Genomic DNA, 24,199 nt, shown 5'->3' on the forward strand with positions numbered 1-24,199 from the left:
TCCTGAAAACATGACCTGTGGGGGGTCGTGAGGATGGGGTTTGGGAAACACTGATGTAGAGCATGGATGGGGTAATAAAGACGTTCCACATTAAAAAGAGTGAAACAATCAGTTACAGCACAATTAAAATAACTTTATAACAGTATGTCATGGTCGAAAGTGTTGGTGCTAGAGATAAGCAAATCTAAACTGTAAAGTTCGAGGTTCGTACCAGACACCCAATGTCCGGTGCTGAACTCTAAACTTCTCCTGGAAGTCTGTTCTATGAGAGTGAGACATGCAAGAGCGAGAGAGAGAGATTTTCCAACTTCAAAATTCAGGTCCCCATTGATTTCTGGCTCAGGTTCAAGTTCGGGTACAGTTCTGGTACCCGAACCGAACTTTGGACGAACCTGCCAACCCGAACTTCCATGGATCCCCTCATCCCTAGTTGGCCCCCTTGAAATTTTTCCAGAAAATGAAGTATTTCTCCCAGAAAATTATTGCAATTACACATGTTTTGTTATACACATGTTTATTTCCTTTGTGTGTATTGGACCAGCACCGGTGACAGCCAGGTCTAGGACAGGTGATGGTTGTTTTAAACCATCCTCTGATATGTTTGATTTGGACTGAATTAAACTTGACAGAATCAAATCTGCTGGACAATTTTAGCAAATCTACCCCTAAAAAAATTGTGAGATTTGTTCATAACTAAATAGGAGTTACTTTTTTAGATTCCTTTGTTGTGACATTCCTCTGTTATTCCTCCTAGAAATTCCTGATGGGTGTTACCATATGGATGTGTCTCCCTGTCATAATCTGACACTGTCCAATCAGTAATGATACTGTCAGATTGTGTAAAGACACACCTAAGGCGAGAATATAATTATACATTTCCAGGAAGAATTATAAAAGGAATGGTACAACGCAGAGTAATTAGAAAAGATCCTTTTAAATTATTATATTATGGGGAATACAAATATTTACTGAACTAGATTTGTCAGGAGAGCAGACAGGTCCTCTTTAACGATTAACATATAATAGTTAATGATGTGAATAATGATTGGTATTAAATGAGTTCTCCAGATGTACAAGGGAAATGTAACATGTTATTCTGTACTAGCCACCATTATACTGATAGATAACTGATTATATGTGAAAATATAGTGTAAAGGGTTAGTCCGAAACCCAAAAGTAAATTTCAATTAATAAATCTTTAAAAACTAATAACTTTTGTAATTCAAGTCATGGTAAAATTCCCCACCATTCAATCTGTACTGCAACTCCGGGTTCTGGTTTATATTACCACTTCCTATAACGATTGATTTTAGAATCCCAGTGCATGATGGGATACACAAACAAATAGTCATCTGCTGGGTGAAACTGCTGTCACTCCCCTTTCCGCCTTGAAACAAAGCGTCATCGGGAGGGGGGTGGGATGGGACATCTCAACACTCCCCTTGCTTCATTTACTGTCCTGAAACGAAGCGTCATCATAGATCAATAGTAATAAGCCAACAGTAGAGCGGCTTCACTATGCCCGACAGAGACCAGTGACGTCACCAGCGGGGGTAGCGCTAGTCCTCCTGCACACCGGGTATAGTGACACTGCTCTACTGCTGGCTTATTACTATTCATCTACACCGACAGCAGATCGGACAGGGCACAGGGGAAGACACTACACAAGGGTGACACCGCAGGAACAGAGCAGGGACCAGCCCCTGAAACAAGCATCACTGATGTTACTTAATTTCAGGGTGGCAAATGAAGCAAGGGGAGTGTCGGGATGTTCCCCCTCCCAATGACGTATTGTTACAAAAGTTATTCGTTTTTAAAGATTTATTAATTGAAATTAACCTTTGGGTTTTGGACTAACCCTTTAATGGAAGCTTGTCAGCACAAAATGACTGTTCAAACCAAGCACAGGAGCTTAATGCACTATTGTTTTGCATCTTTTTCCACGGTTCTATTTTTTATTTACAGTTCTGGCTTTACAGGAGGCATAGGAGGTTGAAGATGCATGCAAAAGAAGAGATGAGAGGATCAGACTTTTGAATATTAAAAAAAAAAAAAACGTGCCCAGCACCATTTCCCACACTGCTGAAATATCAAAAACTGGGCTAACGTCTTTTTGCGTGGCTGTACGGGCCTCCCCTGGAGCATAGTTTTTTCGTTAGCATAATATTTCATCACCAAAGTCACTGGGTAAGCCTTTCTCTGCTGCAGACTGCAAGCTCTTATGGTCAGTGGGGTTCTCTCTCTCTCTCTTTCTCTCCTGTAGAGTGTAAGCTCTTATGGTCAGCGGGGTTCTCTGTCTCGCTCTCTTTCTCTGCTGTAGAGTGCAAGCTCTTATGGTCAGCGGGGTTCTCTCTCCCTCTCTCTTTCACTCCCCCACATGTATTTCTGAGCAATTACAAGCTTTCCAGTATTAAGATTCACGCAAGCTTCCTCACCCCAAGTTGAATTTTTGGGGAATTCATATTACAAAAGATTCGCTCATCTCTTAAAAATAATTACTGTAGGTGGGAAGGTTCACTGAACTGCTTGGCCATGACGCTGGTGCACTGATAGTCTGTGTATGGCTTCAGCAGTCATTTTGTTATAACAGACTCCCTTCTAATAATCCACAGGTTCAATGGTGCAGTAGTCCTGTGTCCGAAGGTGAGATCATTGCATAAAAGCATTACCCTTGGGAAAATATGATTGCAACCAACAAGCACTTGAAGGGATGTCCAGGTTTGGCACGAAAGTGTGAATCCTTACATCTTGTACAGCAAACACTGTCAGGATTCTTTGGTGCCGGTAGCGAGACCTCAAGTATGTGATAAGCATACTTACAGCCACATTCTGACTAAACATGTGTGCCCTTGCTCAATTTACATGCATTAAGTGAAGCAGCACACGTCTAGTCGGAATGTGGCCGGGAGTATGCATATCGCATTCTTGCAGTCACATGATGATCCGCTCCTGGCACAATCGCTGGAGAAACCTGACAGCACGCTATGTGCGGTATGAGGATTCACAAGTCTACAGTCACATAGCGTGACTGCAGACTTGCATGCAAAACATGGACAACCCTTTAAACCAACACAGTTGTACAAGATATACGAGCAAAGCAATAACATATCTATCCTTTGTGTCCACAAATAAGCTGGATTTACCATAGATACTAAATCGTGACATGAATGTAGTATTTTTCAGCCTTAATTAGCCTCATATTTTATTATTGCAGCCCTCTTAAACTACACACGAGAACCTAAATATCCTCTTATGATATAAGACATCAGGGCCTTTTTTGGAATCAACTGTTCATGCATTTTTTACATAGCATTTGTGCACACTTGGCTGCTAGCCGCTTTATTAGGATTTTAGAAGATATAAATCTGTTAGATTATTTTTTACAATCTTTAATTATAGTATTACCCATGACTTTTGATTTTTTAACCCATTGTGATTTCTATTAGAACCAAGACCATTACATCTTGGAGAATTGATCTTTATGCTGTATGTATTTACTGTTACACTAATCTGTGTCAGAAATTTCAGTCATTTTAGATTTTTGTGCCTCGGGTTAAAATTCAGCACAGCTTCAGGGTTAGTACATGGTACAATAATGTAGACCTATTCAATATCATAAAACCGACCATAGGTTAAACCTAACATACCCACCTAGATACACCCTACTGTACACATTCAGATAGTGCTGCAGTTTGTACAACCACATCTCTTTCATGTGTTCTTGGAGCTTTCAGCCTCATTACATAATCTGGATTAGTGATTAAGTCACCCATCTGAGACATAAAATTAAAGATAAAAATGTGTAGTTGATTGATTCACAGTTACAACTTAATGTACTTTCAATGCTCTCGCATTAACCCATATCTGAAGCCAGAAATATGTATAATCCTTAAATTGATTCCTAAGGTTGCAGAAGGAAGTTTTGTAGAGGACCAGTCTCTGTTTGTTAATGTATATTGGGATTGTTGATATTTTTCAACAATTTTGGTTCTCAAGTCCTCAGACAGTTCTCTTATCCTCTTTCTGTTCTTCATTCTTAGTGTGGCACACACAGACACCCAACTCAAAGATTGAGTCAACTTCTCACCTTTTTATCTGGTTTCAGGTGTGATTTCTATATTGTCCACACCTGTTACTTGCCACAGGAAAGTTTGTAGGAGCATCACATGCTTGAAACAAAGTTGTTTGCTCACTATTTTGGAAAGGTGCCAACAATTTCGTCTGGACCATTTTTATGGTTTTGTGTGAAATTATGTCCAATTTGCATTTTTTTCTCTGTTTTTTTGTGTTGTTCCAATACACACAAAGGGAATAAACATGTGTACAACAAATCTTGTGTAATTGCAATAATTTTCTGGGAGAAATACTTCATTTTCTGTCAACTCTTTTGGTCATGACTGTACTTGCCTTTCAAATAAAATAACAATTTCTTCTTTAAAATAATTCTGCATTGTGCTAATACTCTGTTTTTCTTCCTGGAAATCTGTGAATAAACTAATGACTGAGTGTTACCATTACCTTTTACAAAAGGCTGTATCTCAGACTGTAGGCACTATCGCTCTGTATAGTGAGATTTCCTATTGACAAATGGGGTGGGAAAGCTGTCAATTAATTCACACATTTCCAAGCGGAATAACAGAGGGACTTAAATATCCAAAATTCTAAGGTTTATTATTCATTAAAGAGTTGGTCCATTTGGAAGAAGTTGTTACCTATCCACAGGATAACTTTTAGTGGTAGACCGAATGCTAAAACCTCCACCAATCACCAAAATTAAACACTTGACCCCCACTCCAATTATTCTCTATGGGGTGGGCAGAGAACGCTGGACACAGTGCTGGACACAGTGCTCCAGCAGCCCCATAGGGAATGTTGGAGCAGTGAGTGTGCACTTCAGCTCCTTTCTACATGAGCACCAGCACAGGGGTCCAAAAAGTAAGGGGGGTCCAAAAAGTAAGGGGGGCCCAAAGCAGGTGCAACTGTTCATTATAATAAACTATTGGACATAATGGGGATAAAAGTGACCCAGTAGTTTGACCCACACACTGATCTAAAAGAAAAGTGATAACTTGTTCCAACCGGGCAACTTCTTTCAGAATAGAAGCATTTACTAAAGCATAAATCTATGTCCTCTTTAATGTCAATCAGCTTGGATAACAACAAAAAGTTTTTCCTGATATCAAATTATATAATCTACTATTGTAATGTATCAGTTAAATACCACTAATATTTTACAGACATTAATGTCCCTAGTAATGTAATCCATGCTCCTAGTCTTAAACCTGCTTGGAGGAACATAAGTATAATTGATCACTGAAGGGTAAATGTTGCATTTATCAAATACAATTAGTGTAGCACTACAAGATAATCCACCAATCTCCCCACAAACCCAATCATACGTCAATCAAATTTGTCCTAGCTGAGATGCGTCTTTCCAGAAACATAATCAATTTTACCTTTCCCCATTTGCCTTCAGTAAATAACAATGAGACAAAGAAATGCTATTGTATCAGAATTGCCATAACTAAACTACAACACGTGCCCAAAGGGTGTGAGCGGTGCCAAGTTCTAGACTTTAAAAACAACGTCTACACTTGTTTCTTGGAATCCAGTTCAATCACAGTACATTCTTTTTTTTCTCTGCCAGGATATCGTAGCTCATGCGGGTTCATGTGTGGGCTTTGGGGAAAAAAATACATATCTAGTGTTTGAAAATGACTTGTATAGTAGAAAATACAAGATTTTAATAAACCTTATTCTTGTCACATTCAATTTCTTTAATGCTTCATATTTTATTTTAGACTTCTCTATAGATTTGGGCTGTAGAGTTTGTATACACAATATGTTGTGTTGGTAAATGATCTTATGCATACGATTACCATGACCATATAGAGACAATGTCTATCAGAATTGAAAAGGTGGCACTCACCATCCTTTAAAACAAAAACCTTTATTCACATTGCGTCTAAAGTGTGGATGCAGGAGGCTCTGGGCTTCGCTGTGGACGATGGCCGTTTCGCGTATAGCAACGCTTCAACGGGTCCTGACACGTCATTCCATATCAGGACCTGTTGAAGCATTGCTATATGACAAACGACCGTCGTCCTCAGCACTGCCCACAGCCTCCTGCATCCACGCTTTAAACACAATGTGAATAAAAGTTTTTTTGAAAGGGATGGTGAGTGCCACCTTTTCAATTCCCATAGACATTGTTTAACTTCACTCTTGGGTTGAGCACCACAATATCCCAATTGTCAGATGTTGCGTTCTCTCAGTATCCTCTAAAAAGGGTTTTTTGATGGTGCCGGATCACTCTTTCCACGCAAAGACCGTAGAGAAAGTTCTAATGGCTTGTATTATGCCAAAATGATGTCCTTTTGGTTTACATTTTGTATATGCATCAGTACACCAGTGTGAGACATGTAATGACTGACAGTCTGCTCTCTTGATCTACATGTCTTACACTGGTGAGGCCTCCTTTCATAAAAAAAATAATCTCTGAGAGAACTATGTCCGGTCCATAGATCTTAAAAGCTCATTTACATATTAAGGATAACATGGATTGCTCTGGAATAAAACATCAAATTGCAGATATCAAGGTATCATTTTATTCACCTTCCTATAACTTGCATGCCCATATAGACGGCTTAGGTGGGTGGATTCCACTGACACATTTCCTTGAAGGCCAAAGACTCAGCTCCATTCATTTTCTATGGGATTGCCGAAGGTGGTATGTACTTGGCTTTCTCCAACAGTCCTATACAGAATGAATGGAGTGAAGCTCCTTGACTTCCAAGCTCTTCAGAACTTTGTACTTGGGATCACTGTGGATATGCGCACTCAGACCATCAGGGATCAATAACTTATTTCTTATTATATAGCTTGAGGACAACTTAATAGCTTGGTAAAAACCCTTTAGCATGCACTACACGAATAGCGTGGCTAGACGAACATTAGCCATGTTACTGTAAGTTAGTAGAATAGCATGCTGGACTTTTGCTTGAAACTTCTATATAACATGCAGAATGTAGTTTTAGCAAGGCTACTATGAGAGCCGGCCAACTAGAGCAATAATGGATCACCCTGCGCAATCTACATGTTCCATTTCAATCAGTTTCTCGTTAGGCAAATAGTATAAGTGCCGTACACCATCAGCATAGTGTGTCATAGATGTCAAGGTAACAGCTGCTACATCGGTTTGCTTTCCATGGGAGTCAAAGAAAAACACACTGTATGCAATTATATAAGTTTACAGCTACTTATGTCTGGGGCACAATAGAGCAGGAAAGACTTGGTGTGAACAGAGCCTACCTATGGTATGGATAATATGGGTATACAACACCTTCTGTACATCAGGAAGAAAGACATGTTTATTATACTTCCCACTGTGCAGACAATTCTATAAGTCTTTCATATATGAAATATGAACATCTTAGTATTCTTCTTATTCTTATAAATGGACCAGAGATGAACTTTTATTGTTAAAGAACTTAATAATTCAGGCCATTCTTCAAACAAGACAAAACTATTAATATTTCTGTACAGATTTTCTATTCCATCTCCTCAAATAAGCCTTACTGTGCTGTTTTACATCTGAGCGTAAAACCATTTATAAGACGCTACCACCTCTTAAATATTTTAATGGGTGGAAATTTCATGTAATATGTAACTGTGGCTGAAAAAAAGCTAAGATATAGAGATTGTGATTAGTGTTGAGCCACCCCCGTAGTGTTCGAGTTCGGTTCGGTTCGTCGAACACCCGTGTGTTCGCCGAACTGTTCGTCGAACTGTTCGTCGAACACCTTCGAACACCGTTAAAACCAATGGCAGGCAAACAAAAACACATAGAAACACATAGAAAACACCTTCAAAGGTGTCCAAAAGCTGACAAACTGCTCAGAAGACACAACTAACACATGGAAAAGTGACAAGTACATATAGTCATGCGAAAAGAAAAGAGGTGGAGGAGTAAAAGGAGGGGGAGACACAGATATAGGCATGTCATGCCCTTCTAAAATCCAAAAAGTGAGAAGCCGAGACGGCCAGTCCGCTCCTGCCCGTGCCACCTCCGTGTCGCCGGGTTTGTGCCAGAGCCGCGGTGAACCCTGACGGCCAGCCCCCCTCTCCCAATACTGGTGCCTGTCCGCTGGTGGGTCGAGAGAGCCCCCCTGTGGTGGAGGCAGCTCTAAGCTTTTTAATTTAAATTGTCCCTCTAATTTGAATGAATACACTTTAAATCCATTTACAAGGATCTATTGGAGGGCAAGTCTCATGCCAGCAGCCGCGTAATTCCAGCTCCAGTAGCGTCCACTAAAGCTGCTGCAGTTAAAAAGCTTTTATAAGGATCGAGCTCGGCTGTCCACCGCAAGGCATCCTAGTGCCAGTCCCAGCCCCTATGCCTTGGGGTGCCTCCTGATGCTCTTCACTGACTATCCCGTGGTCCCGAAGCATTTCCTTTGAAAAAATTAAGTGTCCAAACTACAGGTGGTGTAGCTTGCTTAACAGCCGGGATAATCCGCTGACTAGCAGACACTGCTACTAGGCACAAAGTATTTCCTGGGCTAGATGCAGTTAAAAATTTGTAAGTAGATACTCTCGTTGGATGCTGAGAAAGCATTCCATAGAGTCTCCTGGCACGCCATATATGATTCTCTTAAAAAGCTTGGGGTAGGGGTCTAGGGGACCCTTTTATAGCCAAAATCACGGCCCTGTATCACAATACGTCACCTAGGCTGAAGATAAATGGAACTGTAGCACCGAGGGCTCGGTTGCTACAGACGTATTGCACCTCACCCAGAGGTGTGATATCTCACTCTCAGATAAGGATGGAGTGTGGATCAGGACCCGACACCTGCATGCATTACACCACATTGCCGTGGGGCAGGGCGACCAATATGCCCCTGAGATGGGCACGACAGTCCCTGTCCCTGGCTGGAGTGGGGGGAGGGAACACTGAGGAAGGGGAACCCTGCAGTGCAGGAGCAGGGAGGAAGCAGTTCCTGGGTGCATTGAGAAGGGAGTATAAAAGGTGGGCACCATCTTAGTTCAGTGCAGAGAAGTCTGAGCAGAAGTGGCAGGGAGCAGGGGCTCTGCATGAGCTCTGCTCCGGAGGCGGGCCTAGTAACAGAGGCCCAGGCCTGCAAGAGGGAGAAGGAAGGAAGAGGAGCGGAGAAGGCTCCAGGAACGAGGAATGAAGGGATCCCAGGGGTGCGGACGGGCGAGTCGCCACCGCACGCCCGAATCCACCTGCGTGGAGGGGTCAGGCCAAAGGGGGAGACCGGTCCCCGAACTAGTGGAGGCAGGAAACGACCCTCAGCTAGAAACCGGAGGCTCTGACATTTTATGTGGCGCAGCCCCTTGCTCCACCCGCGAGGAAGGCACCACATAGGGTCAGGGAAACTGGCGCCAAGTTTACCAAGAGGAGGCCCGAGGCAGCCGGACAGAAGTGTTGGTAAGAAAGGCCAGACAAAGGACACACAAAGGGGGTCCTGTGAAGCGCTCCAAAGTTATCTGGGAGTTGTCTGAGCCCCTCACCTGGTGAGCACAGTACGACGTGGGCAGCCGTTACCTGCAGACGTGGTCTGGATAATAAGAACTGTGAGTAAAGGCCCTGAACTGCATCACTGACTCCGTGTCATTACTGCTGCTGCCCTGCACCATCACCCCCATCCTCCGCATACACTGCCCTGAGGCTATACTCCTCCCGTGGGGAGTTATGCTACGCTCTGCTGCACCCACAACACCAGCCTTAGCGGTCTGCCCTGTAGCGGCGGTTCACTCTGACCGCAATCCACGGGTGGCGTAGTCGGACATTTAAACATCAAAACCACATAAATAGTTCCGCCACTGGTTTGACCGCCCTGAGCCACGGAACCGGATCGCCGCCACGAAGACTACAACCACCAGCATCCACCAAAAAGGGTCCGGCTCCGGGTGTCCCAAGGCCCAGGGGGTGCGTCAGAACATTTTCATCACCTTTCACAATCACCAATGGGACAAGGCAGGGATGTCCTCTGTCCCTTCTCTTATACATCCTAGTGACGGAGCACCTGCTCTCATCAATTCGCCATAACCCCAATATTAGGTGGATTAAGGTGGGAGGCACCGAGTACAAGTGCTCTCTATTTGCTGATGATGTCCTAGTATATATCACTCAATCACATATATCCATCCCTGCTGTTATGGCTGAAATAGATCACTTTGTTACATGGTAAAATTTTAAAATCAATGCAGCGAAGTCTGAGGCCCTCGATGTCTCCCTCCCTAAATCCATATAGGATTCCATCCAGTCCAACTTTCCCTTTGCCTGGCCCTCACAGGGTATCAAATACTTAGGAATTCCTATTCATAGAGACCTCTCCCATCTATGTTATCTTAATTTTGGGCCCTTTATTGAACAATTCCATACAGACCACGGTTGGCAAGTTAGAACTGTAAGATTCACTACGTGAACCACTGGTGTTTTGTAGAAAAGCACATGTACACCGCGTTCCAAATTATTATGCAAAAAGTGTTTAGGAGTGATAAGGGAAGAATTTGTTTGTTTGTCAGTTAAACTCATTGATGGTGATGTGTGTCAGGGCTCTTTATATCACTGTAAGCAATTGCAGACACCTGTGCTAATTAGTTTAGCAGGTGTGTCCAATGAAAGGCAAGACTACTTAAGAAGGCTGTCTCACATTATTAAGCAGCCTACATTTTCTGCCAAAATGGGAAAGAAAAAGGATGTGTCGGCTGCTGAGAAGCAACAAATTGTGGAGTGTTTAGGTCAAGGCATGACTACAATCAACATTGTGCGATGATCAGGATGAAGTGTCTTGGCAATCAAGAAGTATGTAGCTGATTCACAGTACACACGTGTGCGTGCTGATAAGGGCAAATTGAGGACTCTTTCCTACAGGCAATTACGTCAGGTTGAAAGAGCAGCGGCAAAAAAGCCTTGTCATAGCAGCAGACAAGTTTTTGAAGCTGCTTGTGCCTCCAACGTCCCCCGAACAACAAGATGCAGGGTCCTTCAGAGGTTTGCAGCTGTGCATACGCCATCCTGTCGATCTCCTCTATCAACTTCACACAAGCAGAAACGGCTCCAGTGGGCCAAACATTACATGAAGACTGATTTCAAAACTGTTTTGTTCACGGATGAGTGCCGTGCAGCGCTCGATGGTCCAGATGAATGGAGTGGAGGATGGCTGGTTGATGGACACCCCACGCAAACACGGCTACAGCGCCAACAAGGAGGAGGTGGAGTAATGTTTTGGGCTGGAATCATGGGGAGAGAGATTGTCGGCCCCTTTAGGATCCCTGAAGGCGCTAAAGATGAACTCCATAATGTATGTGGATTTTCTCAAACAGCACTTCCTGCCATGGTTCAAGAAGAAGAACCGTGTATTTCACAGCAAGATTATTTTTCTGCATGATAATGCACCATCTCATGCTGCACATAAAACATCTGCATCTCTGGCTGATATGGGCATAAAAGGGGACAAACTTATGGTGTGACCCCCATGCTCCCCTGACCTCTACCCCATTCAGAACCTTTGGAGCATCATTAAAAGGAGTGTCTATGATGGCGGGAGGCAGTTCACATCTAAGCAACAGCTCTGGGAGGGTATTCTGTCCTCATGCAAAACAATTGAAGCAGAAACCATCCAAAACCTGACAAATTCAATGGACGAGAGAGTTCAGAAGCTCCTTTCGAACAAGGGGTCCTATGTGAAAATGTAACATCACCTAGAATAAAGTTTTGAGTTGAAAACTGTTTGATTTCAGTTTCTAACAACCTGCTAATGCTTATAATTTCAAAAATGACCATTTTTTTGGTCTTTATTAAAATGAAAAGGTTGATCGAAAAGTTTGGAGGATCTAAGAGTGTGGCAACCCAGTAGTCATGATTACTTCGAATTCTGACAATATGAGGGTCATGCTGCAGGTAGTGCAGCAAGAAGGCACTTATGTGTCTTGCGCATCTCGGAGCCCCAAAATTATTTTCCGGGCTAGATGCAGCTAAAAATTATTTTTAATTTTAAATCTGGTGAAGCTTATTATAGATGGCCTAATAGGATCAGTGCTGCACACTGCTACAAAGCCCAAATTATTTTCCAGTCAAGATACAGATAAACATGATTAGTAATTTGAAAGCTTAAAACGGTTGGTAGGGTGATTTTAACCAATCATCAAGCTTTTACTCTCCCCAGGATGACACAGGGGTAGAAAAGTCGTTTCGGATCCATGATTTGTTCATCTTTATGAACGTGAGTCTGTCTACATTATCAGTGGAGAGCCGCGTGCGCTTATCTGTCAGCACACCACCAGCAGCGCTGAACACACGTTCAGACAGAACGCTGGCTGCGGGGCATGACAAGATCTCCAAGGCGTAAGTGGCTAGCTCCGGCCATTTATCCAGATTGGAAGCCCAAAAAGAGCAAGGGTCCAGTGACACAGTCGTGGCTTCAATGTTTACTTGGAGATACTCCTGTACCATCGTCTCTAGGCGTTGACTATGTGTCAGACTTCTTGTCTCCTGTGGCCTTGCAAAGGATGGGCTAAAAAAGTGGTGAAATGATTCCGCAAAATTGATGTTACCAGCAGATACTGTGGTTCTGTTACGGTTTGAGTGCTGAACACTTGACGGTCCCACGGTTGGCAAGTTGGAACTGTGAGATTCACTACGTGCACCACTGGTATTTTGTGGAAAAGCACATGTAAGATTCTGCAACAGTCTCTGCTGATACTCCTGCATGCGTGCATCCCTTTCTATGGCAGGAATAATTTTTGCAAATTTACTTTTGTACCGGGGATCTAACAGTGTGGCAACCCAGTAGTCAGGATTATTTCTAATTCTCACAATTCGAGGGTCATGTTGCAGGTAGTGCAGCAAGAAGGCACTCATGTGTGTTGCGCATCCAGGAGCACCAAGTCCCTGTTGTGTTGGTGGCGAGGTAACAATCATGCTTCCTTCCTCTGTCCTCTCCCCCCAACCTCGCACAACAGAAATGTGATCAAGGTCTCCCTCATCTGATGAGTCTTCCATCAGTTCATCCTCCACTTCTTCCTGGGCTCCTGCACCTTCCTCACTAGTTTGGCTGCTACCATGCGCCCTGGTAAAATCATCTCCCCCACCCTCACATGCCTGCCGCCTTGGTGCTGCCGACCGTCTGGACCTTGCAGATGTTAGCCCTTCCGCATACAACTCCTCCTCCTCTACTTCCTCCACCTCCTCTTGTGCCACCACCTGACTCCGAATTCTGTTTAACATGTGCTCCAGCATGTAAATCACCGGAATAGTCATGCTGATAATGGCATCGTCAGCACTAAACATCTTCGTCGCCATTTCAAAACTGTGCAGAAGGGTGCATAGGTCCCTGATCTGAGACCACTCCTCCAGCGTGATTTGCCCCACCTCTGAATCTCGTTGGCCCAGGCTATACGTCAGAACGTATTGCACCAGGGCTTGTCGGTGCTGCCACAGTCGCTGCAACATGTGCAGAGTTGAATTCCACCGGGTAGGCACATCGCATTTTAGCCGGTGAAGTGGCAGGCCCAACGACTTCTGTAGAGATGTAAGTCGCTGAGCTGCGGGATGCGAACGGCGGAAGTGAGCACACAGCGACCGTGCCCTCTGCAGAAGGCCATCTAGTCTGGGATAGTGGGCTAAAAATTGCTGGACAACCAGGTTCAACACGTGAGCCATACAAGGCACGTGTGTGACATTGCCCCGGCGAAGGGCCGCACCCAGGTTTGCAGCATTGTCGCACACGGCCTTCCCTGGTTTCAGGTCCAGTGGAGACAACCATTCATGAAATTGGTTCTCCAGAGCTGACCACAACTCCTCAGCTGTGTGACTCACATTTCCCAGACATTTCAATGTAAAAACCGCCTGATGACGTTGAGCCCTACTGCCAGCATAGTAAGGAGGTGTGCAGGATCCCTTCTGCGCAGTTAGAAAGCTTGTGGCATGACCAGACAGGCTTTGGGTGCAGGTGGAAGACCGAGAGGAGGTTGAGGAGGCAGAAGCAGTGGAGGAACTTTGACATAAAGAGGATTGACGCACAACTCGTGGGGACGGCAAGACTTGGACAGCAGCCCCTTGTCCTGCTGTCACCATAGTTACCCAGTGCCCAGTCAGCGACATGTAACGCCCCTGTCCATGCCTACTCGTCCAAGTGTCTGTGGTGAAATGCACCCTGTCACACACAGAGTTTCTCAAAGAAGCGGTGATGTTGTGTGCGACATGCTGGTGGAGCGCAGGCACACCTTTCTTTGAGAAGTAGTGCCGACTGGGCATCTGGTACTGGGGCACTGCGACGGACATAAGGTCTCGAAAATCCTCTGTGTCCACCAGGCGGAAAGGCAGCATTTCTGTAGCCAAGAGCTTGCAGATGGTGAAATTCAACCTCTTAGCTTTCTCATGGCTAGGAGGAAATGGTCTTTTACTTGTCCACATCTGAGGGACCGAGGGCTGGCTATTGTGCTTAGACAGGGTTGATAAGGGTGTCCCCGGCAAACTGCCGGTCTGTGAGGAAGATGCAGGCGGACATGTTAGGTTGCCTTGATCCAAAGGTGGTGCTATCGATGTCGGACAGCGCTCAAGACCAGCTGGTGTTACCACCTCCAAAGAAAATGATGACCTGCCAATCACGCTGGCTGTTGCGAGTAAAGAGGTGGCAGGTCTGCGCCCCAAAACAGGTGTGACTGCTGTCCCCCCAGTCACAGAGGATGAAGAGGCCGCGGATGCACAAGATATGGCAGACGGTGGTTGGCCCGGCCGGCTAGGCCGCATTGTAGCACACTGAGCTTCCCACTGCAACTTATGCTTCATGTCCATGTGCCGGTTCATGCATGAAGTACTCAAACTATGTATTTTTTGGCCTCTACTTAGCTTTTGCTGACAAATGTTACAGATAACACGAGTTGGGTCATCTTTATCGATCTGAAAAAATGCCCAGGCTATGCAAGGCTTAGCACCCATGCGACCTGAAGAGCCACCACGACTTGTGGTGAGAGGCAGAGTTGTGTTTGAGGATGCAGTTGTTGACGTGCTTCCAGTACTACGTCTCTGTCCAGGAAGGCGCAACCTGACCTCGTCGTCACTAGCATCTTCCTCCACCTCCTCTGCTGACCTCATCTCTTGGCTGACTGTGGGTTGACAGTAAGTGGGATCTCCGACCTCATCATCATCACCCTGTGCGTTATCACACCCGTCGTCCTCAGAGCCAACCTGTTCCTGCCCTGACAAAAAACTAAAGTTGTCGCTCCAATCAGGTATTTGAGTCTTATCATCGTCTTCCTCATTGTCTCCACCAACAGGAGTTACAGTTTGGGAATGAGGGTCTACATTATGGTCAGAACCTTCTGCGTCTGGTCCTGGATCCGACTCATAAAGATTCTGGGCATCAGTGCAGATCATTTCCTCGTCTGGATTCACAGAAGCGCTGGAGTCGACCTCTGATTCCCAGGCTATAGTATGAGTAAACAGCTCTGCAGACTCAACCATCTGTTCTACCTCATACTCAGACGGGCAGCTGGAGATTTGGGAGCTGTGAGGAAGCAAGTGCGATTTGGGTGACACCTTTGAGGACTGGAGTATTTGTGATGTTGAAGTTGATGTGGAGGAGAGCCCACTTAAAGGAGCACTTGATATCCGTTGAAGCACCTGCTGTTTTTGTGCCTCATCTGGAATTTGTAGCGATTGGCGTGGCCGTAAGAAAGGGATCTTATCACATTGTCCGCTAAAAGAAGTAGACATTTTAGTTTGGCTGGAAGATGGTCTTTCTTCTGCACCTACCCCACGGACACAACCTTTTTTCCCCTTCCCAACACGCCTATTCCCCTTTCCACCAGCAGCAGGCCTTTTTCCACTCATTTTGGTGGTTAACTAATTCACAACTCTGGAGTTGTTTGCACAAAAAAACAATGGATGGTAACCGAGCAGAGCTGAGTGGCCAAACTGTGGTATTAGGCCAAAACTATTGGCTGGGTTAGATGCAGAAAAAAATTATTTTTAATTTGCAACCTGATGGAGGTCAGTATAGATGGACTAATAGACCAAGTCCCACACACCGCTAGAAGCCCAAATATTTTTTCAGAGCTAGATGCAGAAAATTTTTTTATTCAATTTGCAACCTGATGGAGGTCAGTATAGATGGACTAATAGACCAAGTCCCACACACTGCTAGAAGCCCAAATATTTTTTCAGAGCTAGATGCAGAAAAAAATTATTTTTAATTTGCAACCTGATGGAGGTCAGTATAGATGGACTAATAGACCAAGTCCCACACACCGCTAGAAGCCCAAATATTTTTTCAGAGCTAGATGCAGAAAAAAATTATATTCAATTTGCAACCTGCTGGAGGTCAGTATAGAAGGACTATTAGAACAAGTCCCACACACTGCTAGAAGCCCAAATATTTTTTCAGAGCTAAATGAAGAAAAAAATTATTTTTAATTTGCAACCTGATGGAGGTCAGTATAGATGGACTAATAGACCAAGTCCCACACACTGCTAGAAGCCCAAATATTTTTTCAGAGCTAGATGCAGAAAAAAATTATTTTTAATTTGCAACCTGATGGAGGTCAGTATAGATGGACTAATAGAACAAGTCCCACACGCTGCTAGAAGCCCAAATATTTTTTCAGAGATAAATGAAGAAAAAAATTATTTTTAATTTGCAACCTGATGGAGGTCAGTATAGATGGACTAATAGACCAAGTCCCACACACTGCTAGAAGCCCAAATATTTTTTCAGAGCTAGATGCAGAAAAAAATTATTTTTAATTTGCAACCTGATGGAGGTCAGTATAGATGGACTAATAGAACAAGTCCCACACGCTGCTAGAAGCCCAAATATTTTTTCAGAGATAAATGAAGAAAAAAATTATTTTTAATTTGCAACCTGATGGAGGTCAGTATAGATGGACTAATAGACCAAGTCCCACACACTGCTAGAAGCCCAAATATTTTTTCAGAGCTAGATGCAGAAAAAAATTATTTTTAATTTGCAACCTGATGGAGGTCAGTATAGATGGACTAATAGAACAAGTCCCACACGCTGCTAGAAGCCCAAATATTTTTTCAGAGATAAATGAAGAAAAAAATTATTTTTAATTTGCAACCTGATGGAGGTCAGTATAGATGGACTAATAGACCAAGTCCCACACACTGCTAGAAGCCCAAATATTTTTTCAGAGCTAGATGCAGAAAAAAATTATTTTTAATTTGCAACCTGATGGAGGTCAGTATAGATGGACTAATAGACCAAGTCCCACACACCGCTAGAAGCCCAAATATTTTTTCAGAGCTAGATGCAGAAAAAAATTATATTCAATTTGCAACCTGCTGGAGGTCAGTATAGAAGGACTAATAGAACAAGTCCCACACACTGCTAGAAGCCCAAATATTTTTTCAGAGCTAAATGAAGAAAAAAATTATTTTTAATTTGCAACCTGATGGAGGTCAGTATAGATGGACTAATAGACCAAGTCCCACACACTGCTAGAAGCCCAAATATTTTTTCAGAGCTAGATGCAGAAAAAAATTATTTTTAATTTGCAACCTGATGGAGGTCAGTATAGATGGACTAATAGACCAAGTCCTACACACCGCTAGAAGCCCAAATATTTTTTCAGAGCTAGATGCAGAAATTTTTTTTATTCAATTTGCAACCTGATGGAGGTCAGTATAGATGGACTAATAGACCAAGTCCCACACACTGCTAGAAGCCCAAATATTTTTTCAGAGCTAGATGCAGAAAAAAATTATTTTTAATTTGCAACCTGATGGAGGTCAGTATAGATGGACTAATAGACCAAGTCCCACACACTGCTAGAAGCCCAAATATTTTTTCAGAGCTAGATGCAGAAAAAAATTATTTTTAATTTGCAACCTGATGGAGGTCAGTATAGATGGACTAATAGAACAAGTCCCACACGCTGCTAGAAGCCCAAATATTTTTTCAGAGATAAATGAAGAAAAAAATTATTTTTAATTTGCAACCTGATGGAGGTCAGTATAGATGGACTAATAGACCAAGTCCCACACACTGCTAGAAGCCCAAATATTTTTTCAGAGCTAGATGCAGAAAAAAATTATTTTTAATTTGCAACCTGATGGAGGTCAGTATAGATGGACTAATAGAATGATGCTATGCCCAAAAGATTTTACTTCACTAGGTGCAGTAAAAAAATTGGCATTCTATACACAGGTGGTATATCTTGCAACACAGATAGGCTACTCCACTGACTAACACACTCTGCAATAGGCCAAAAAGGATTAGCTTTGCTAGATTCAGCCAAATGCTGTGAAAAAAACTTGCACAGCACTGGCACAGACCTGCCTGGCAAAAACTGATAGGAACTGATGTAACCTAGTCCTGAAAAGGACTCCAATTACAATTAGTCTTTACTCCCACAATCTATCTATTTAAGAGCACAGACCTGCTTGATAAAAGTCGTAGGAAATGCTGTAACCTAGTCCTTAAAAGGACTGCAATCACAACTATTCCCTACTCCCAAGCTATCTGTATATTTGTGCGAAAATTGGCTTGAAATTAACAAGGTATAGCGCACACAGCAACAGCGGTGCCGTCTAACACGCAGCTGCAGCAGTGAGAAAATGGTGGCGACGGGGAAAATGGCTTGGTCTTATAGGGCAAGGACATGTGACATACACTGCCAATCACACATGCCCTTGCTTGTGTGAAAAAAAGCACTTCGCTCCGTGTGTGCGCTGCTGATAGGCTGACAGATTGCACCTCCCCACTGTAAATGCGGGAAAGAGAAAAAAAAATGGAGATCTTCATTGTTCCTGCAGAGATCCATCCCCTGCCCCTCCCCCCGCCCCGCTGTACACTCAAACTGCGTATTAACATTAATTTTCATCATTACTGAGAAAAAATCCAGTTATGATTTTGGTGCACGAACAGTTATCGAACATAACCTCGAACAGCCGAATTTTTCTCAAATTGTTCGTGTTCGCCGACCGGCTCGAACACCGCCCAAAACAGCTCGAATTTGAGATTGGCGAACAGTTCGAGTAGAACAACGCTCATCTCTAATTGTGATTCTATAGAAGAAAAAAGGGTTAGTATGAAAAGGGGAGCATGTGATAGAGACAAATGGCGTTAAAAAGCCACAAGGCAGTGGAAACGGGGCCACCTGAGATGTTGTGGAGGGTGAAGGATTAGTGTGTGAGATATAACCCAGGACCACATCATGAACTTAGAAATGGTAATAGTACAGTAACAGGTGCAAATTATTGAGTATATAGTGGCTTATGGGCAATCTACATAATCACTAACTTGCCAGTAAAAGTTGTCACAGATGTGTAAAGCATTGTAGGAAACCATTTGAATAGAATCTGTCAGCTTCACTCCCAAAATATTTATATACAGACATGTAGCTCTTTCAAAGACAAGTCCAGCAATACCTTTACATGGCCACTATGTTCCTCCATTACTGAGAAATCATCACTTGAATTGATATGCTAATGCCTATGGTAGATCTAAAGCCTCTGCCACTCCAGCTCAATTCCCCACCAGCGCCGCCTCCTCCTGCTTGACTGATGGCTCATATTACTGAAGTCACACAGCATACAGGAATATTTTCACAATGTGACTAGGTTTATGTAGTACAAATCTACTTCAAAAATATTCACTGAAAAATTATGTACTTGCCAGATAGTTTCAAATTATTTATTTTATTTTTACTCACTTATATAGCACCATTAATTCCACAGCACTTTACTGACATTATGGGCACTGTCTCCATTGGGGCTCACAATCTAAATTCCCTACCAGTATGTCTTTGGAATGTGGGAGGAAACCGGAGAACCCGGGGGAAACCCACAAAAACACGGGGAGCACATACAAACTCCTCACAGATGTTGTCCTTGGTGGGATTTGAACCCAGGACCCCAGCGCTGCCAGGCTGAAGTGCTAACCACTAATCCACTGTGCTGCTCCTGTATCTTTATTACTTATATTAAAAAATTAGGAAGACTAACAACATTACATCACATTGCTTTTAAGGGGGAACTATTGCCTTACCCTAACAATTGTTAAGGCACATCATCGAGGCCATCAGTCAAGCAGGAGGAGGCAGCTCTGGGCGAAAAATAGAGCTGGAGTGACAGAGGCTTCAGATCTACAAAATAGCTAACTTTTGTATTTACACAATTTTAGATTTAGGGATTTTTAATAAATTATTTTGCTGCAGTAGAAATTTTATTCCCAATTACACCATTTTAGAATACCTTCAGGAAATGGGTATAAGTGCCGCCTCAGTCAATTACCGGCAGATCACCACAGCATCCCGTGATTGAGCAGCCACTTTCGGTGTGTAGAGAATGAGGCCAGAGAGCCCAGAATGACTGCTAGCACTGTGGGATTCATTGTACATTAATTCTTAACTTTTCTAGGAAGTCTGGGCTATTACAACAAGAATTTATATACTCTTGACAACCCCTTTAAGCTCTGGGTATCAATTTCTAGTACTAGAGGGGTCACAAGTCATTAAGGAAGAAGCTGCATGATCATTCATGGAAGATTCACTGAACATATTTTTTTTTCCAAGCAAAGTTCCCAATTCAAGTTTGCAATGTTAAGCTCGGGAAATGCATGGCCTATTTAATAAGCATGAGTGCATTACGTCTATAAAGAGGCAAAACAATGTTAAGAAGTAATATTGGAAGTAAATAGCCATAGTAATGATCTGTTACCAAAGTACTGATGGTTTTAGAAACATTTGCATTAAATAAATCTACACAAGGAACAAGTGTCGGATCAATGTCCTGAGTATATACATTCACTGAACATTTTAATATACAATAAACAGGGCATCTATCACACAGACTTCTGCCAAGTGCATTGAGCAATAGGGCGAGGACTACAAACCCAATTTTCTATGTATTCCTTCCAAAGTGACTCTGAAATGTAATCATGTTTTGGGGAATTCTATTACACCAGCTTCCTGTTTATTGGTCTAACTAATATGCCCAGCATTCTTTCTGAAAATTGTTTTACTGTGTGTTCATAATCAGCTTTCCAAGCTGAGCTGGCAGAGAGACTAATAAATTACACACAACTGATACTCTGACTGACAACTGTTTTCTTGGGTTATTACATTTTTAGAAGGATACTAATTTCACATCTCCTTTGAAGGATGTATTTTAAATGCGTTCCAGTACATGAAAAAGCAAAAGCATTTAACTTTAAAGGAAAAAAAAAAGAAGAACACACTAGAATATTAACAGGAAGGATCAAATCCAAAATATATGTTTTCGAGACGTTTATTTTCAAAGCAAACTGTATTTCCAAGCCTGGCCTGGTACAGAAAGGTGCAGCAGAAATACATCCCATTACACAGTTTTCCCAGTCATAGGTAAAGTTGCTGGTCTCCTGTCAACTCTTATTTTTACAAGAGAGAAGAAACATCCATAGTAAAGTGAGACTAACCACACGGGACAGAATATACAAGCGGTCACAAATGATGATTTATAGTTTTCGGTTAGAAAAATAATATTATCACATTAAATGAAGATATGAAGGGGCTTCCGGCTTGTATGGACAATGAGAATGCTAAAAACTTCTTAAGAGGTTAAACCAACTTTGAAAGTGCAGAGGCTTTTTAATTTGCCATTCAAGACGGTGGGCTACTAAAATGACCCCAAATTATGCGACGCGATTTTAATATATAATAGCTTTGGTGTTCAACATCACGTAACTCTCAAAGAAATGCAACTTTGCAACAGCTGGAAAGGTCACGGGATTGAGACCAAGGTTTGTAACATGATTCATTAATAAAGTAACAAAAATAAGCAAATTAAAATAAATCAGAGCTTGAGGAGTAAAGAACGCTTAGATATACCACATCTTCCTAAGTACATTATGTATGAATTGGACCCATTTAGGTGCCACTAAGGTTCAGTTGAGTTCACCTGGTGTAAAATCCATCAGTAAGTTCAAGAAAATGCAAAAACGTATCACAAGAAGGGTGAGAGATAAAACTTTGTCAAGAAAGTATAAAAGAACCGAATACGCATAGCCTGAGAAACAGAAGGGAATGGGGTTAAGCATGAAACAACCCAATTTGTACACAAAGGAGAGTTGACATAATACAAAAGTTGCAGAGCAGTCATGTTACTAAGTGTCCTGAGAGAGTAGTGCATTCTTATCCAAGAGAGATATAGACTTATAAGAGGACAATAACAAAATGCCATAAGTCCAGGTTAAGTCAGCCAACAAATATTGGCCCCCTCCCATACACTTATGATATAAACACAAACTTAGTCTTATTCGAAACTCCTCGAAAACTTTGACATCCAGACTTCTACAAGATTCTTTAAATTGTTTCCATCCTAACTCATTTTCTCCAAGAACCATATGAACTCTTGGGAAATCCCATAAAAAACTAGAAAAAAAAAAACAGGATGTAATATTTCACAAATGAGGTAAATCATTTGCCAATAACTTAATTAATTGTGCACCAGAGTGGGAGCAGAGTTCATTGTTGAAACGAATTGCGGCATAAAAATTCTATTATTTCAAGGCAAATGATTAAATGGCATTTCATTTCCAACAAAATGAGATTATCGAAAAGAAGTAATTATGAGATACCCCAGGCACTTTACTTTTACAATAGACATATCTGTCAAGGACATAGGCATCCGCTGAAATCCAATTTTTCATTTTTAATCTAAAGGGTGAGCTACAGAAAGGCATTAGTCAAGCATGTTTAGAGAAGTATGGCAATAATTAAAGGCACTGGGAATAAACAAACTTCAGTTGACTTCCAACAAAACCTTAAGACAACTGGAAGACATTCGGTGACTTTCTAAAGCCTAAAAAAGGTCTACAAATCTGGGATGGACTGACCTCTACACCGGCATGGTCTTCAAACAATGACAAATTGAATGGCTACTTGACAGGCATAATTCAACAGCAGAAAATGAAATGACTGAGTTCTTCTTACCTTGAGATTGGATATGCACCATAGCTGCTAACATAAAGCACAAAGCATACATGGTCTTGGGGTTATCTCCTTATTACTCAGTCTCTTTAAACAGCCTCTTGTCTTCTACCTTCTGTGTGTGTGTGCGTGTGGTTTCCCTAATACTTTGGAAGCAGACACATATACTGTTCAAGCTGTGGAAACGAGCTGCATTGAAAGAAGAAGCACCCTGTGCTGGAAGTGCTGGCTGAAGAGGGGAGGGAAAAAAGCAATTACCCAAATAAAAGAGGACAGGAAGAAATAGCTTGTTGTGGCTCTGGTGGCAGAGGCTGGCAGTTGTTTGTTGGTGTAATTGCAATCAGCTGTAGTGAGGAGAAGCTTACATTTCACTGCTGGCTGGGAGACGATTGCTTGCCTGCCTCTAGATTTCTCAGCGCCTCCAGAAGCCTTCAGCACCACGGACAGCGCCTAGCGTCAGCACTAGGAATAGCTTTAACTAGCAAGCGCCTGGAATGGACAGCTCCTACATGAGCAGCAATGCCGGACTCCTGCTACCAATCACCGATCATTCCAAGAGAGCAGCACGCACACAGTTAATATCTGATCCGTTCATTAGAGCTCACTGATCCCTGCCTATTACATATGCATCATCATATACAGTGTCAACCCTTGTGAATCCTATTCATTGTGATTCCTATTAGTATTATCATTAGACCATCATCACTATTAGGCCATGGCCCCACTATCAGTATTCGGTCAGTATTTTTTCTCAGGAATGGGAGACAAAACCAGGAGTGGGTGATAAATGCAGAATTGGTGACTTGTTTCTATTATAGCTTTTCTCTGATTGTTCCTCACTGGGTTTTGGCTCCCACTCCTGAGAAAAAATACTGACCATATACTGATAGTGGGGCCGTGGCCTTAGGGCTAGGGTCACACGAGTGTATATTCTCTCATCTGAGAGAGTCGGGTAGATTATGCAAATCACACTCTGATCAAAGTGTGATCATAGTGTCTCGGATGAGAAGACAGAAAAAAAATTCTCATAGAGTGTTCGAGTTGGAAGGGACCTCCAGGGTCATCGTGTCCAACCCCCTGCTCAATGCAGGAGTCACTAAACAATCTCCATTCTATCAGTCTGTGGAAATCGGACTGAACTCAGATTTCCACGGACTCACTGACTTGCTTGACCCACTGCGATCCGAATATCGGATAAAGCTCAGGCATGCTGCAATTTTTCCCTCGGACAGACGCG

At 42.7% G+C, this 24,199-nt stretch overlaps 1 protein-coding gene across 4 annotated transcripts in view; it reads right to left on the reverse strand.

Moving 5' to 3' along the window:
• SEZ6 (seizure related 6 homolog) overlaps positions 1–23,422 on the reverse strand; it is a 951,365-nt gene extending 927,943 nt beyond the window's left edge. For 2 of the 4 annotated variants that reach the window (XM_073667912.1, XM_073667911.1), the window contains exon 1: positions 22,966–23,422. In XM_073667912.1, the coding sequence (XP_073524013.1) occupies positions 22,966–23,017 (52 nt within the window). In that variant the 5' untranslated portion in view covers positions 23,018–23,422. The remainder of the gene's footprint in view (positions 1–22,965) is intronic. The other 2 variants (XM_073667915.1, XM_073667914.1) reach the window with 1 other exon arrangement.
• Between the last annotated feature and the right edge of the window lie 777 nt (positions 23,423–24,199).

The sequence above is a fragment of the Phyllobates terribilis genome, unplaced genomic scaffold (assembly GCF_046119375.1).
Source record: "Phyllobates terribilis strain yellow unplaced genomic scaffold, ASM4611937v1 Scaffold_2__4_contigs__length_985480577, whole genome shotgun sequence".
Classification (NCBI taxonomy): domain Eukaryota; kingdom Metazoa; phylum Chordata; class Amphibia; order Anura; family Dendrobatidae; genus Phyllobates; species Phyllobates terribilis.